At 38.7% G+C, this 18,318-nt stretch overlaps 1 protein-coding gene across 4 annotated transcripts in view; it reads right to left on the bottom strand.

The window, feature by feature from the left end:
* pcdh9 (protocadherin 9) overlaps positions 1-18,318 on the bottom strand; it is a 210,764-nt gene that overhangs the window by 138,716 nt on the left and 53,730 nt on the right. For 2 of the 4 annotated variants that reach the window (XM_084362143.1, XM_084362145.1), the window contains exon 3: positions 11,102-11,203. The exons of the other annotated variants lie outside the window; for them this stretch is intronic. In XM_084362143.1, coding sequence (XP_084218269.1) covers positions 11,102-11,203 — 102 coding nt within the window. The remainder of the gene's footprint in view (positions 1-11,101; positions 11,204-18,318) is intronic. 4 annotated transcript variants of the gene reach the window in all.

Below are 18,318 nucleotides of genomic sequence, written 5' to 3'. Positions count from 1 at the left end.
CCCTCTGATTCTCCATTTCTTGTTTCCACAGCTCCAATTAACAGCTTTGGTACCAATTAGTAAAATCAAGCCTTTCCTGACAGAAAACCCATGGGGTTATATGTGTCAAGAACCAGTGCTTGAGCTGGAAAAAAAAAAGTTTGCAAAATAAGCGTGGATCTCAGTTGGGAATAATTGGGGCAATGAGGTTAAATGTCTTTGTTATACGCGTTTCATTCCCTTTTGGGCGTTATTTTTACACATCCAAGTCTATACCTATTGGCAGAAAGTGTTTAATTTCTAAAAAAAAATTCAGTCTGTGGTTTCTTGACATTTTGACACCAGATCTGCACATGCATAGTTTGAAATGCATTCCAGACTCTTTCTGTATAAGAAAAACACCATTATGTGCAGCGGTTTCCTTCTCCTCTTTAGCATCCTCTTACGATAATGAGGTGTATAGCTCTAGATATGGCAGGGGTATCAATCTGAACTGCACAGACAACCTACAGGCCTCGCCCAAAGCCAACATGTTTATTAGAATGCCAGGGATAACAAATGACTTAACATGCTTCCCTCTTTAATAACCCTGTACACCTACAAGATAACAATAACAGAGATGCCACACTGAGTGCTCCTTAATTCAATTAAAAAAGCATGGACGATGAGCATGCCGTGTAAAAAGAAGTCCTTGAGGCAGTGATAAACTTCATAGCAGAACGTTTCTGTGAAAGATGCCAGATGGACATTTTGTGTGAATCTTCTGCTTAAAGGGGAGTCTTATTCACAAACAGTATCGTCTCGATTCAGTAAATTCTTATTTTTCTTCTCGAGGACTATTGTAAATAATGCATTAGTGCATAACTGTTGATGTACAAAAATGTAAGAGAAGATTAGCTTAGAGTCTTTAGAGGCTTGATCCATTCTCTCCTCGTTGAATACCTTATTTTTAATCATAGTAATATATAGTTATCATCATTCATTGGGTTCGGGTTGACATGTTTTTATGCTGTAAATTGATTCTGTACTTCTGATGTATTTGAGCACCTTTTTATAGTGATATTCATGATTTTGAGCATACTGCTATAGCTTATGGATAAATATTAATACGAAAGATCCTTGGCTGTAATTCAGGACGGCCTCAAACATATTTAAAACGTGTACATACAAGGACTGTTATATCCATCTTTGACCTGTTTCTATTCATACATTGACTATATGGTACGAACAAGAATGTGGATGGAATTTAATTCAATCTCCTAGCTCTATTAGTACAATACACGGTTTAGCAAAAAACAGTACTACAGAATGTAAGCAATCTTAAGCCAACCTTTATTTATTTATTTAGTATTATTTCAATATAAGAACAAGACTATAAAGTTGAATAAAAACATTTAGAGACTACAAACCCCTGCATCACAGTCAGATGCTTTGTATGCCTGTGCATCCACCCTGACCTACTCCCTGCCTCTTTAGAATTACACCCCGCAAAGATAGATTTGGAGATACTGATCCCAAACATCACATGAAATGGTTTGGGCTTTTTTAGAAATCACTCGATTTTCCAAACAAAATCCATCCTCCCATTGTAGTCGGCACTAAAGCGAGAGTGCATGCTGCAAAGCAAATGAGGAGAGCCTTCTGGCAAAGAGCTGTGAAGAGCGGGTGACAAGAAGCATGACTTTCTATTGTCAATTTAAAAAAAAAAACGTTGTTGATGTAAATACAGGATATAATGGATCAAATGTAGAAATTTAGCATTCAGGATGGATATTCAGCTACAAGGCATGTTTTTCATGTTGCACAAGCTGTTTACTAAAATGTAATGATTTGGTTCCTATCTGAATCTTCAGCCCAGTCCCAGGATAAATTGTTAGCAATTAATGTTTCTGCCATCCACATATACATCCATATTGTGTACCGTATTAACACTTTGGAAACAAACGTGTCATATCACGTTCACCTCACTTTCATATCGGGAGGTTGAGGGGATGGTGTTGGTGTTACGGGCAACTTGGCTGCCAAAGCAGTGACCGCAGTTCAGGTCTGTGTTTCAAAATTTGTAAGTGTGAAACCACATGATATCTTTGCTGCAGGATCACGGTATTTTAACATTTGTAAGCATGGCACCACCAGATATTTTTAAGTCAACCTTGGGACAATTTCCAGCCGTGTTTGTGGCAGCAAAACTGGCTGTTTTTAACAAGACAATGGGACATTTCAGCTGTATTTGCGGTGACCATAACAGGTATTTTAGACCAAACCATGATGTTTTTCTAATCCTAGCTAAGCCAGTTTTGTGCCTAATCCTATCCACAGCACAGTATTGTGACAAGAGAGAAATAGAAAATTAGTAATATAAGTTTTAACTTATCTGTGGTTTTGCAGAAACGTACTTCTTCTCCGTTCATCTTCATGTATTTTGACAAAATCATAAAAATAGTCTCACCACTGTGTCTCTAAAACTTTCCTGTATGACCCAAAAGGAACACGAAGGCTTTCAGGAAAACAAGGTGCCATTGTTTTATCTCTCATTATCTCTATAAAGACAGCCATACCGCCAAAACATCAACACAGATTTATATTAAAAAAAACAACAGCTGTTTGTCATAACTTATTTCAAGATGCATGACCTAGTGACACTTGCCAGTTGCAAATGGGCTACATATTCCTAAATGAATTGGCAGAGACACAGAGGGTAAAACAAGTCTGGAACTGTTGCGAGGTAAAGGTCGCTGATAATTAGGACGCTAATTAATATGTGACCCCGCTGTCTGGCTGACCGGCTGTCTACCTGCACCATGTTAATCATTTTAATGTATACAAAGTATTCTCTCTCTTCTCTCTCTCTGTCTCAGTCTGACACATGGGAGAGTAGGGCGGACAGAGGAGTTATACAATACAGTAGCTACTCAACATATAGGATGTTTTTCATATATGTTTCTTGTATATAGAGCAGACAAAGACATCATGCAATTTCTGGATTCCTTTCCACACATATGCACTTGTGTGTCTGCCTTTCTCTCTCCATGTTGTATTCAGAGAAGCGTATCCCTATCCAAGAACCTGGCCCTCTCACTAATGTTCCTCCTTGTCAGAGACAAAGGGGTTTTAAGACTGGAGGATTTGGCAGGCTCTACCACTTGCAGGCAATATTTCAACCCATCCATCTAGCTAGGATAATAGAGTGTCCTTGCCTTTCAACGCCTGGAGGAGTGACCAGTTATCACAAGCCACCAGCTCCGTTGTTAATAAAACAGGGGATGGGAGGATCGAGTTGAGGAGGATGATAAAAAAAAATAGGAAAGAAGGATGGAAAGAAGGTTAGAGGAGAAATGGGTGCATGCTATTTTGACAGACGGCTGGCGAAGGTGAAGTTGATCACGGTCAGCCGTCAGTGCCCATGCTGGCAGGAGTTCTCTTTTAACATCTTAGCATTGGATTCTGTGAAGATAAATTTAGCCCCATCACATCTCTCTTCAGACCATGGAGAGGAGGGGAGAAGTGAGGAGAGGGGAGATGAGAAGAATTGGAGTGGAGAGGTGGGGCACGCAGTGTTAGGCTGATCTAGCTAATGGCCAAACTGACCTTCAGAGAAAGTCGAACAGTGAGAAGAGTAAGTAGTGTGTCATACAAAGCCACTGCCGCTTAATCCAGGTCACTGCCATTACTCCTGACTTCACTACTGCCTCATGATTTTAGGCAGGAAGCTACGTTTCCACCTTGTGTAGAAAAGACATATTTAAAGATATAATATGTAACATTTCTGTATTAAATGTCTAAACATGTTGTGTATTTTGTTGAGTTGTGTACTTGCATCATCCCAGATCGTGTCTTCTAATCTTATTCAAAGTATCAGTGCGTTAGATTTTGGTCGCCTGTCGCTACAACTTCAGGAAGAAAGTCACAGAGTGGCAAAAGAAGTCTGCAAACGTAACTAAACAAAGTGATATGAATGTGATATATATGTGACATGAATAAAATCGTTCTGCCTGAATGAAGACAACTCAAATGATCCCATGCTACTCGTGTCTTCTGTTTTGTTTTGACTTTGAGACCCCTCGCCGCAAAAATGAAATATGGTATGTTTAAGTAGAAATACCATCAATTTAACATTTTAATGTTACAGTTAAGCTTAGATTCGTTCTCTAGCTTTCACTGTATTCACCACACTATGCTATCTATGTCTTATTGGCCCCTCGTGAAATATAATTTCATGACAGTTTACAAACACAAAGCCCCTGAACAGTCCAAACACAGGTAGAAACTGAAATTCACACCAAGACTAAGTGCTAAAAGCAGTAGTAAATGAAAACTTGTCACATGTTTTCCAACCCATGCAGAGGATGACACAAGCAGAGTGCAAGCATTCATGGATCAAACACTGTGTATCTGTCTCCAGTAACCACCACAATACATAAATCTGTCACGGGCAGGAGTGCGTATGAATCAGCCCTCATGGGTTTCATTGATTCTTCAGTGTGTGTTGGACAACTGGAATCACCCATGTAATATAAGAAGCACCCAACATGATGAGGGGGCAGGATAACAGGAGAATTACATGCAATGAAAAGGAAAGTGTGTGTTTGGTTTTTGTTTGATTTGCATTGCAGGAAAGAAGAAAAAGACAAATAAAAAAATCTTCCTACTTTTTATACACATTGTATTATTTAGTAATTGCTGAATGTAAACAGCTTATACTTTCCCAAGGCAAAACTTCTTGGCATAATTTCAGTTCTTTTAGTGAGCTTGTGCCTTATCATAACATTAAATTGCTATGATGTTTCTCACCATGAGCAGAGCATCATTGCTGAAGAAGCAGAAAGGCTGACTAAAGCATAGTAATGTATAGAGGCAATATCATTTGGAATTTTAGAGTAGAGCTGGTTTCATATAAAGGAATATCACCCCGGGCCTCTCCTCTCCTCTCCTCTCTGGTTTTATCACATTTTTCCACTCTACACTCCGTGGAGCATTTCTCTGCCATACCAGATTGAGACATAGTCTCAGGCAAACACCCACAATGACAACTGCACCTCTCTTATGATCACTGCTGAATCTCACCTTAAAGTTTTTCTGTCAACGGTGCCTGTAAAACACGCAGCAGTTTCCAAATCTGAACAAAAAAGCTTTGTTGTAGAAAATAACATCTCTGTACAAAGGCTAGCGTGGTCAAGAAAGGCGATATATTTTACTTGATTCACAGAAGGCTATTCAAAATGTTGACGGAGGCTTGTTGCATACTGTGCTGCAAGGCACCATTCAGAGGAAAGGCTCAGGCTATTAGTAAAAAAATTCAAAAGAAACGTTTTCTGAGAGATCCACAGGACTAAATACAGAAATAGCAAGTGATAATCTGTTTGCTTTAATTTCTTTTGAGGTCATTTTATTTTAGTCCTTCAAAAATGATTTTGATTAGTTCACTATTTTCCTAAATAGTAGCAGTTACTGTGAGAGATCAAAAATGTGTCCTCTCAAGAGAAAATGTAACAAAAACAAAATGCTGTAACTAAACTAAAAAAGAAGCAGTAGTAAGGAAACATGTCAAACCAAACTGTATGACTAATACTGGCACCCAACGCGCCAATCAGCAGCAAGATGCATCATACATTTGGAGCCAAAATTAGATGAGTGATGTAGCAAATATGGCCTTTTACCTTTTGAAACTTTGACCTTTAATCATGTTGAATGCTTGATAAAGTTACATAATGCATAAGCCACTCAAACTGACACCATCATACTGGGGTATCTGAGGTGACATGTTTTAATGATGATACTCATGTTTGACCAGACTTTTGAAAGGCTCAAACTTTGCTTTAGTTCTTTATCTTGCACAATGCAATCAAAATCTGAAAATTCACCATAGAGGAAGAATCCAGAGCATTTTAGCTGATTCACCTGTGTAGTTTACAAGTTGTGTCTTGTCTTCACACAGCGTTTGAAGCATTACTGGCTATTCTATTTACAAACCCCCTAAAGTCTCCTCTCTCATCTCAGCTTGTACCCAAATATGATTTAGCACTCCATCACAGTCTCTTATAAAAGTCTTAACACTGTCAACATTAATAGCTGCGAGTGTCTGTTGCATTTTGCTAATGTGATTTTCCAGCTTGGTCAATAAGTACATTTTAGAAAGTAATGTATTTACCCTACGTCTAAACCACAAAACTATATTCGCCATTGGCTCATTCTGAGCCTCCACAGTGACACCTACAAGGATTGCTTTTGACAACGTGCCTAATGTCACTTTGGCATGGTTTAAACTCTCACAACTGCAACTTTACTATATGAATGCTAGAAGACACTGATGATATGCCACTTTTGAAGGTCATAGGCACATACAAACAACTCAACATATTTTCCCTTCCAAACAGTGCAAAAAGAAAAGTGTCTGTGGACATACTTTCCTTTCTCTTCCTTTTTACCAACCACATATTTTCCGTGAAGAAATGATTCACCATTCAATTCAAATTGCCTTTAAAAGGTCTGCAATCAAAGCCGGTTAAAATTGCGAGCACAAACAAGCTGAGCAACGTGCATCTCAGAAAGGTGCTCTACTTTCTCTCTGCTGTTGCCTCCTGCCTCTCTCGATTCCCCAATCTTAACTTGGTTCTGATGTTTCTTCAAACTCACACACCTGCGTTGCCTTAATAGTTGTTGTCAGCCTCAATATCAAGCATAACACAATGTGTATGAAAAAAACAACTTGTCAAAACCAGGATTGTGCACACTTAAATGACTTACAGGATGATATAAAGCTAGAATAGACGGTGCCTTGTGAAAAACAGAACGCAAACATCAGTCACTTGTTACTCATGTCTGACTTTTTTAACACAGAAAAGGAGCTTAAGCTAAATTAATACTATGTAAAATTATTTCCTATTGTGCATTTTGAAAAGTGAGGTTATGTGTGACAGTTCATTTTAGTGGAATATAGAAAATCCTTATGGGCATAGAGCTTTGATTGTTTTTGGATTCCCTCCGTGCCAATATCTTAATACATTTGGAAACTCCAGTGTTGCAGACACTGGTAATAGATATACACGGTAGTATATATATTGATCCCTTTGAGTCTGGGGACCACAGAATGAAAAACTCCCAATAAATCAGTGGGACACATGCAGTCTACAAGGTGACTTTTCCAGTATCCTAATGTGTTTTTCCTGCTGCAAAACAACTACTCTAGGGGATGCAATTTGTTGTGTGTTGTGACTAGTTTACATAATCAAGTCCCATCGATTGATGGTTTTTGCATGAGATCAAACTATTAATAAAAGTAAGGTGAGCCCAAAGTGTCACCAACCATGGGAGGGAATAATTTCAGCCAGCTGTGCCTTTTCACGTTAGTTCTTGCCACTTCTTCCAACCCAGCCCTCACCGTACAACAACTCCCTGATGCACTCCGAATGACAGAGGAAAGGAAATTATCGAACACCAATACAATAAAGCTGTCTGGTAACTTAATAGGACTGCTGAGTAGGGGCACTGTGGCCATCTTGCTATGAGGCGATAATGAGAGTCATCATTCCCTCTTGGGCTGGAAGAAAGGGGCCTCCTCTGCGGTGGTGGTGTGTGAGTGTGTATGCGTATGTGTGTGCACGCATGCGTGTGTTTGTCTTTGAGCTTCTTTGGTCCGGTGAGGCCCAATAAGCAAACAGCACAGTGCTTTGACAAAGCCAGAGAGATCTCCCACTGAATACAGCTCGGGAGAGATTTCTTAAGAAATTCTGTTCATTAAATCAGGCTAAAGTCCAAATATTGACTTTGTACGCTTAAGGGAGACGCAAAACATAGCCTGTCCCATATATTATCTTACTGGTCTCTCAACCATTTATATGTTTGGGGAATATGTCTCAGGTTGATGATAGAAAGGCGTCTCACAGCAAAGATAAAAGTAACATCTGTTAATGGAGCTTAACATGAATTCAGACTCAGTAGGAAAGCTGCAATGATGTATGTGTACAAGTGATATCATGCTGTGTTACCACTGGACTGGTACTTGTTAGAATCATTCACCAAACTTTAAACAATTGGCTATATTCATGTTTATCTAAAGGCAGAATGAGTAGGATTTTTTTAGAAAACAATTGCTAGATGCACACAAAATAATGTATCTTTATTATCACTTATAACCCATTATAAGCGTGCGGGCTCTCTGTATCTACAGGACAACTCTCCTAGCAGCAGAGTGGAATATGTTAAAAATGAAGAGCAAACTATAATATTTGAGAAACAGAAAAAGGCAGAGATAGGCATCTCAGCTGGAAGCAACACTATAACAGCTGCCATATGCAAGAAGGACAGGTGACAAAACTGCTTATAATATCACTGCCCCATCATTAGGGTACAAGTAAAGCTGACTTTAGTTACATTTGTGTATTTTATTGACTTAATATGTTGCTAAGATGAAGCTCCGCTATGTCAAATGGACAAATGGAGCAAATAAAAACGTACTTTCATATCTTATAACAAGTACAAGGCTTTAGTGCGGCAATCAGTCTCCGTTGTGATATACAAAAGCACAATAAAAGCATAGGCTTTGACTTTGATTGCAGCCAACAGGAAAATAATTAAATGAAGAAGACAGGAGGAGGTCTCCTACACAGACATACACCTATTACAACAACGCACCGAGCTCCATGGGATCTTCAATGAATGCTAATGCAATTTTCCAGAGAATTAATCGGTCACATGGCAGTGTTTTTATACATGTCAATCTGTTGACTTGTGTAAGTGTAAGTTACCATGGCGATGTACCCTGCTAAAAAGTGAACCACCATCGTAACACTGAAAGCCCAGGGTTAACCCTGAGGTTACCTCACTAACCACAAATCCTGCTGCATAGTACTGGTGTCGTTGAGCCAGGGAAGAGGGGCCAACTGTAAATGTTGTGTTTACAAACCACAACCAACAAATCCTACTCATTCTGACTTCAAGTTACCAACCGGGTTTCCATTTGATGATATCGCACAAATTTAGAAACAATGTCTACAAGCAGCTCAATGGACATTAAAGCAGATCCTAAGGGATACCATCTGAAATATTTACATGTCGAGCTACAGCATCAGTGGTCCTTTAATGAGCATTCTTATGTCTGGTATATGACCAGGGGAGAGAAAGAGCGAAGAGGAGAAAAAAAAAGAGAGCGAGTCTTGGGACATCAGTTTTCAACACTCTCATGTAGATCAGGCTGGCAGTGAACATTACAGTTTGATTGTGCAGGGTTTGCTTTCACTCTGAGCCCAGTATACTGTAAGTTGTAAGCTTACCATAGTTAAACAGGGCCTGAGGAGAATATGTGTGATTGTGTGGATGGGGCCGGAGAATATGGCAGGCAGAGGTCAAAAGGCATCTTGTGCTCGCAGCCATGGATGTATTAAACAAGGAATGGAGTTTTCAAACATGGCAGTCCATTTATTTCAAAGAAAACTGCTCACTCAGACGGAGTTTCTAACCATTTTCTATTTCCATAATGCATGCAGATAGGAGTCTCACTCTGCATCAACTGTCCACACAAGAATGACAAACAACAACTTATACAGCTCTCAATGACTAAAGGCTCAAGTGTCATGCCCAGAAAATGTTTCTCCATAGTTTTAGTAATTTTGCCTGTTAGCAGAATGATGCCACTGCAGTATAATCAGTGCACAACACAGCATTGTACCTGAGGATTTGATCCAAGCCCAAGGGAGTTTGGGTAGGTGGGACATTGCGTCTATACCTCTGTCTCATTAGCTTTCCCCATTTACTGGTGGGAGACCCAAGGGTGCACAACAAGTGATAAATGTTTAATTTAGGGAAAGTACAACTAATGAGAATATAACTACAAGATAATGATGTGTAAAACAAATTGTTCTTAAACTGTTTTGTCTTCTTTAATATTTATTAAAAAAAACGTACAATTATATGCAGTTTGCAAAGTCCTCACAAAATATAGGAGCACAATGTCAAATGCACTAATCAATACTTTGCAAGCTATGTTTGCATATGCAAGTATTTGCATTTTTAAGCTAGAATTAACATGAGCAGTTTAGCATATTTTCCCTTATTGCTTCTGCGTACTACAATCACTCATCTATAGTTCACACAACAATAACATGACAGCCTCAGCGATGTGAAATTATGCTTACAATGAGGGGGCACACACACAGCTGACATAGAGGGGATGTATTGACAACAACTTATTCAAATCAATAACTCTCTGCGGTTCACTAATGCCTGAGCAAAGACCTTCAGCTCAGAAAAGACACCTCAAGGTTCAAGTTTTCCAGTGGAATATTCCAGGCACACAATGTAGAGATCAGAAAGAATAGATCGATAGAGATATAAGGACAGACAGGGAGATATATCTGCCTGTCTGTCTATATATCTATATCTATCATTTTTTATATATATATAAAAAGATATACTACTATAGATACAGCAGCTTCTAAAGAATAATCTCCATCCATCACTGTGTATAATACACAATGATGAGGAGGGAATGTACAGACAGCAAATTATTCCTGCATCATGAAAGGGCAAAAATAAATAAACTTGACACTGCGGTTTACAATGGAGGCAGTATATGGTGAGACTCCCAGTGTACCCCCCCCCCCATGTTGACACACTGTAGTTGATAACAGAGAGTAAGAAAAACTGACATCATTAAGATTCACCAGTGTGCAAGCACAGCAACACAAGCGAACCTCCTCCAAACCCCAGATGACTATCAAGCACTGTGTTTTCTAAGCATGGAGGTAATGAGACAAATACTTATTACTCAAGTAAAAATGGCATGGATATTAGCATCGCATCAGGCACTGAATTTAATGATGTTGTAAGTACAATATGTCACAGTAACTAAGAGGCAAAATAAACTTAAACATTGCAACATTGAAGAAGGAAATATGGAGAAAGCAGAGTCTGTGTCCCACACAGATGCATGCCTAAGCATGGATGGAGTCATGAATGAGAAAATGATACTGAATGTAACAATTCATAACGGAGCTTAACATGCCATTGCGTGGGATGCTGAAGTAAAACTGCTATACAACATAATTAGATTTTATTGAAAGTAATGACTTGTGTCAAGTGAATCTATGGTGATCATTTAGTGACAAATGGGACCGTCAGTACTCACTAAAGGGGTGCAAGGGGTCCAATATTCAGGGTTCAGCTCGGCTCGGGGACGGAGGTCCAGATATTCAGGGTTCAGTTCAGTTCGGGCACGAGTTAATGTTCCCTTCATGGAAGATTGAAAGAAAAGTCTGTTAGAATTGCTTGTTTAGCTTTGATTGCTTTGTCATATATACATGTAGTTGTGGAAGAAGACTCAAAAACTCTAACATATGTCAAACCAGGGCACACAAAAGGGAATACAATAACTATGTAGAACACGTTCAAAATAATAGAAGTCATCATTCTTATCACACCTATTTTACTGCTCTCAAATGAGCTTGACTCTGTACTGTCTCCACTGAATAAAGATATACCATTAGCAAAGAAAAAGCATTAACTATAATGAATATTCACAGCAGAGCAATTAAAAAAAATGCCAATTCAACATTCCACAATGAATTTTCAACAGGAATCCCTGTAAAATTAAGAGCAAATTATATTCCAAAATGAGGTTAGCATCCAGTTTTCGATTCCTGAGGCCCTATGGCCTAAATGACAGGCCAGTGGAATAGACTGAATCTGCCGGGCCCCATGAGGTCTATGATGTATACTGTAATTATCTGCTGATTCTCAAAATGGCTGTGTGTAATGAGGCTATGCTGCATGAAGCCCCAGGCATAAATCACTGTCTTTAACTGACTTCCAGATGACCAACAACAACACAGAGCAGAAGCAGAGAGAAAGGAGGGACTGGGTTATCTGGGCAGCAGCACTATATAGCATCCAACTTGGGCTTCTTATCAGCACAGGCCATATTGTTCGCCAAACTTGCTTACTTAAGACAGTTTTCTGTCTCCTAAAAATAGTCAACTCACTTGCACTTATTTTCAGTTATTTATCTGTTTACAGCTTGGCTACCAATGTATTAACTGCAAGCAGCTTTATTTAGCTATGCAACACAGGTGGAGACTTTTTATTGATGTTGTGTTCGGCTTAACTATGTTGAATGGCAACATGCCAGTCAGTCTGTCAGCCTGTCTGCTGTCATTGGCATGAAACTGTTTCCACACAAACATAAACAAGTAAATGGCTACCACACCCACCAGAGCACAAACACTCATTTTGAAATATGAAGTAAATATTTTTTCTATGTGCATGCAGGCCCAGTGACTAACAGCTACTTGTAGGAGTATAATGGACCATGTACAGAATTGAGTTAGGGGTAACATGCTGTAAAATTCAACAAGATACAACAGTAAAATCTTTTCACAGTTGTCTCAGCAGAAAATTAATAGAATAAATAACGAGGCAAACATTTCCATCCTTGGCTGGAACCTTGTCATCAGCCAACATCAACGAGGAGTCTAAATGTCACCAATAAAAACTGTCTTCAAATGGGTTTGAAATTCGATTTGCAGATACCCTTTAAATGATTTCCCAAGGTAACACATCAAGATTGGAACATAATACAAAAAGCATACATTTAAAATGTAAGTATGATTTAATAACTGTACAGATGTAATGGAAAAAACTCAAACACGCTACAGTTACTCTTTGTCGATGAAAAGGCATCACATATATATTTGCAGCACGTGCAAAATCGTAAAAGCAGCTTTTAAAACTTAACCAGATATGCAGTGATAAATGTGCTTAGTGTGTTCAAAGTTTGTTTAAAAAATAAACAAACAGCACCTCAGCGATTGAATAAAATGTATTTTTGTCAGAAATGGCATTTTTTCACATTACAATAATCCCTTTTCTCTACCTCGCATGTCAGTTTACTTGTTGTGCAGCCTGTAAAGAGAAAAATCAAAGATTCAAATTAATTAGCAATATGATTATTAAAAATTAACATAATTAAACCTACCAAATACCTACTACTGCAATATGGTGTATGTCATTTGAAAATGCGGACAGACGTGCTTCAAACCTGCAGTCACACTTTGAAGCTTCAAAGATGGCAGATTAGTCAGTGTGCTCTTTGTGAGGTTCTTAGTCTCATACAGTGAACATATCGACCAACAGCATAAAAAACAAAGTAGGGGTAAGATAAATCCACTGCATTTGCAATACTGCATCATCGCAGCCTCAAAATGTACTGGTAAGGTGAATCGAGATGACTCTAATACAGTCCAAACAAACACAGAATATTTCTCAAACATGGAATCTATTGCAGTGATTAAATAAATTATCATATTGCATTGGACAGGTGTTTCTTTTTTTCACATCATTCACTGTAAAATACATGGTTCTAATGTACCCAAGATGCTGTCCTCCATATTAAATATTGAAAACTTATAAACATCATCTACATACCAGAAAAATAAAAAGAATTGGCAGGGCAGGTCCCCCACAGAAATGTGGCAGAAATGCTGCATCCTCTCTTGGGTCATTTACTGCAGTGGGGTTGTAGTCATTGGACAGAAAACATTCTTATTCACTCATTCCTGTAGTGGTTTACGGTTTGGACACAAACTGCCATCTCTTAACCAAACTCAATATTAGGTTATAATATTGTATATGATCTGATAGGACACCTATGATTTACAGAAATGGCCCATTCCCTTACAGTTAGCATCATTATTAAGTTGTATGCTACTTTATATTGTTGATCTTACACAACATATTAAGTTATCGCCATACCAGTAACAGCAACACTGTACCTAACAGCCAGCAGCTAGTGGGTAATGCTAGCTTTTAGCTCAAATGAAACCAGTATTTGGAGCTGGGAGCTTGTAACTTATTTTATGCTAATGTTTTTAGCTAATGCAAACACTTAAATATGCAACTTTCAAATATTTAGTTTTGAATCTATGACAAGCTAACGTTGTACAGCAAAGATTTACTTGCACTAGCATAACTAGCATGGAAGTATGGTCCATTCAGTTTAATGATACAAAGATACTAAGTAGATAGCTTTATAAAAACATGCTTACCAGATTCTCTGAACAGAGGGGTCAGTGAGCACTGCTGGCTCTGCCAAGAAGTAAATTATGCTTCGGTGCTTTAAATGGATTGATTACAAATCAGTGTTGTTACAAAGCAAGCAAGAGCACACGGAGCAAATGCGAGGGCATTTTAAGCCGTGGGTCTATTGACATAACCATAACTTAAAGCTAATTTTGAGCTAACGTTTTTGAGCTAATGCTAGCTTATCTTACATTGGCTCTTGGTTTTCCACACGTTGGCCAGTAATAGGGCTAACACTTATTTATGCCATTTTCTAAGTAAAAATATAGTTTTGAACCTTGGCTAACGTTTTAGTATGGACTAAAGTATGGACCACTCAGTTTAATGTTACAATTTAGCGAAGCTGAATAACAATTTGCTTACCAAGATCATGTTGCATTCAGGCGCACTACAGTAAACTGTGTAATCTACACCGCCTGAACCACAAGTAATATGGGCGTCGACAGGGACGTCAAGGTGCGCTCAGTTTGAGTGCACCTCTCAAACTCAGAAACCTAAATGTAAGTGTGACTCCGTCTCTTTTTACTTTTTAAACACACACTAAAATTATGGAGCGTGAGCATGTAGTTGACGCGTGTCTTAGGCCACAAAAACTCCACAGTTCTTCTTTCTCACGAGGGTTTATTGAAACCTTTCTTCAAGTTACAACAAAAAATAAAACTGTGTAGCAATCCAAAATCAGGCAATAATCATTAGCACGGTCAAAAACTAGTGTGCTCTCCTCGCCTCTCCATCACGTTACGCACGTCTCAGCCAATAAGAAGAGCGCAGTTGTTATTAACTAATAGGCACTCTTATAACCTCAAATATACAAAATCAGAATAAATCCAACAAATCTAAATTATTTATCACCTTATGTGTAATATACAAAATGGCTCTAACACTAAACTTGAATAGCTAGGAAGGTTATTTTAAACGGGAAAGTTTTGATTTTTTTCTCATTTTTCTTTCTATTATATGTTGTTATCGCCAATCGTGCCGGATCTGACCTTGAATAAAATAAACATCAGATGTGGACCTTTGAGTCATACATTTGAGAACCCCTGCTATATATTATCACACATAGAGGGTATCTTGTCGTATTGCATATCAACAGTGTTGTAAATAGTACCCAAAAATCATACTGGAGTAAAAATAATGATATATTAAAAAACTGGAACAACTGTCTTTTAGCAGAGGATGTGGCCCACAACATTACTTATCACCCACCTACAATGAAGTACTGAGTTCCCTCCCCAGACAACTTAACAACCATTCACATCGGGGCTCACAAAGCCACAAGAAGGCCGGTCGGTTCAACAACCCACAAGTGGCCCTAACGACTCTGAAACTCAGAGCTTAACAACTCTGTAAGGTCACACCCACACAGCGTTTAAAAGCCTGCAAAGTCCCCTCCAGTTAGTTAGAACTGAAGAAGCCTCTTTGATGAGAGGTGAGACGTCTTCAAGAAAGTGAAACACTTCCAGTTGCCTACAATAAAGCACTTGGAATTACCATGACCTGGATGACTGAGAACCTTCATCAACACGTGTTAAAATATTTCTTTGGTAAAAGTAAATGTCATCCATGCCAATAGCACTTGAGTAAAAGTACATGCAAATGTACTTAAGTATCAAAAGTAATTTTATGGGAAAACATAATCTAAAAAGTAACTAGTAACTAAAGTTATCAAATAAATGCTGTGGGTAAAAAGTGCAATAATTGCGTTCAGACTGTAATGCAGTGGAAGTATAACGTAGCAGGTAATGGAAATACCCTAGTACAGAAAAAGTACCTCAAAAGTCTACTTAAGTACAGTAAATTTACTTAGTTACATCAGGCATTTGAAACTGTTCGAAAACATAGAATAACGGTTATATTTGTTAATATTTTTGGATTAGGTTGGAAACCTATAATAAGCATAATAACCGTAATGAGCGCACCAATAAATCTGTAAACATCAACGCTTTTGGATATCGTATAAACACCATAACAAAACTATGAGAATATACTGAGAATGTAACTTTAAGCATGTTCTTTCTAGTCCCAGAAAGATGCTAACCATTCTAACGACACTTTCTCTCACAAATTCTTCCAATTACTGGAGAAAAATGAGACAAATAGGTGAAAGAAGAGTAGAGCAACACTCTGGACCTTATCTCATGATGCATCTTCTTAATATATTCCACTTGTCTGTCACTCTAATTAATAGCAGTCCTTCTCCATAAACCGCCCAGAATATGAGATTATTTATTAGTACCTAGCCATTTATCACTAGTGTTATAAGTGACAGAGAGAGTGGAAGTAAGAGTTGGCATCATTATAATTGATCATTTTTCACTCCGCAATGTCACAGTGATCGCGGTAAATCCTCGGTTGCAGTGTGTGCTACTGTCAACGCTGACAACAAAAATAAGGTGCAGGGATAGAACAGGTTATTGAGATTGATTGAGCGCTGGCAGTGACGTTAGATATCAATACACTTTTCATTACCTGAAATGGCAAAAGTAGAACATTTTGAATCAAATTGTTGAAAAAGCAAAAGATAAACAGATGATTAAAGTTATGGTAGAGCAAAGAAATCCACTGATCTACTTTTACCTTGATATTTTCTGCCTTATTAACATCACAATTTATATTGTGATTTTCTAATTTGCACTGTCACACAATGAAATTGAAATAAAAATAAGTTCTGTCCAAGACAGGCTACAAAGAGACACGAAATAGTGGAGTCAGCTGATTTTATATTTTGACTTGGTTTTCCATTTTAAATGAACCAGTGAAGACGCTGAAGAGACTGAGGGTGGCATGACTGATGGAGAATCCCACACTGAAAGTATTCCAGAAATTTACAGTCCTGTCGAGAGGACAGTCGCATTACAAATGGAACCAAAATGAGACAGAAATTAAACCAGACGCATCATAATACTGTCTCAACAGCCTGTGGCAACTGACTTTTGGTAATTTTGTCGCTGGAGGCATGTTGCACATCTATGCTGCAGTGGAACAGGGACTGAGCAATGCATTTTCAGTCGGTGTGGGTGGGACTGGCATCCTTCATGACCAGTTACATCATAACAGTCTGGACAAAAAAAAAAAAAAAACGCCCCTCCCCAAAAAGAAACTGAGCTCCTTGTGTGGGAGATGCAGCATCATGATAAGAAAATATATGGCACCATATATTCGTGTGGGAGGATATACAGTAACACATTTGCTGTGTTTTTTATGTCTCAGAGAAAGCATTGCTGAATTCAAGAACAGGTTAAATTATACTAGAGAAAGAGCCACCCAAGACTGGAGGTGGACAGCAGAGGTAGTTTGACGACAAGAAAGTGCATCCAGTAGCCATTTCCTGACATCTTCAAAGGGGGCTGACACTGCCACAGTTCTCATTTCGCACATCCTGGTGTGCAATCTTTTCCAGGATGACAATCGTTCACATCACAAACACATTTATACATACAATTCATAGAAACAAGAAATGCCATGTTTTTAGATTCGATGTGTTCTACAGTAAGTATTGGTGTGATAGCAGCGTGAGCTCAAATCCACTAGAAAACCCTCACACCTACATTTTCATACCTGCTTAACCTAGTAGGGTCACTGGAGGTTTGGAGCCTATTCCAGCATACTCTGGGCAAGAGACAGAGTACACACTGGGAAGGTTGCCATTCTGTTACAGGGCGAGCACACATTGACAGACAATGTTAGTCATGTCCATGGGCAATCTAGAGTTTGCAGTTTATCAAAACTGCAAGTTGTTGAACATTGGTAGGTAAGTGGAGCACATGAAGTGCACATGGATTCACACCCAGAACCCTTTCGCTGTGAAATGACAGTTCTAACCACTGAGCCACCGTCCTACGTACTGCACCTACCTGTGAAATTTAGCACAGTCAAGTTCATAGTGAGTCACCAAAATGCCAAATGGGCATGAGTAGGCAAACCTGGAGCAACCATGTGGCTTTGTCAGCACAAACCTCAGCCATGTGCCATCATGAAATTAGAGTCACGGGTGTTTTTGCCAAACAGCATCTAGTTCTGCTACCTCTGTGTCCAAAAAGTGTTTTCCACAGATGAGTACTTCTAAAAGCATTTTGGAAAGCAGCTCTGGACATGCTGTTGGCTGTTTGTTCATGAGGGATGCACTCACAATTTTTGATGAGATCTGGCTCTTGTATCAATGGAGGTTAAATGCACTGTGCTGTATCATCTGCCAAATGACAGCATATGTAAAGAATAGATATATATCCTACATACTACATAGTTCTACAGTTAGGAAGCTCATCT

Source organism: Pagrus pagrus (assembly GCF_965226575.1).
Source record: "Pagrus pagrus genome assembly, chromosome: 1".
Taxonomy (NCBI): Eukaryota; Metazoa; Chordata; class Actinopteri; order Spariformes; family Sparidae; genus Pagrus; species Pagrus pagrus.
This window is presented reverse-complemented; position numbering and strand designations above follow the sequence as displayed.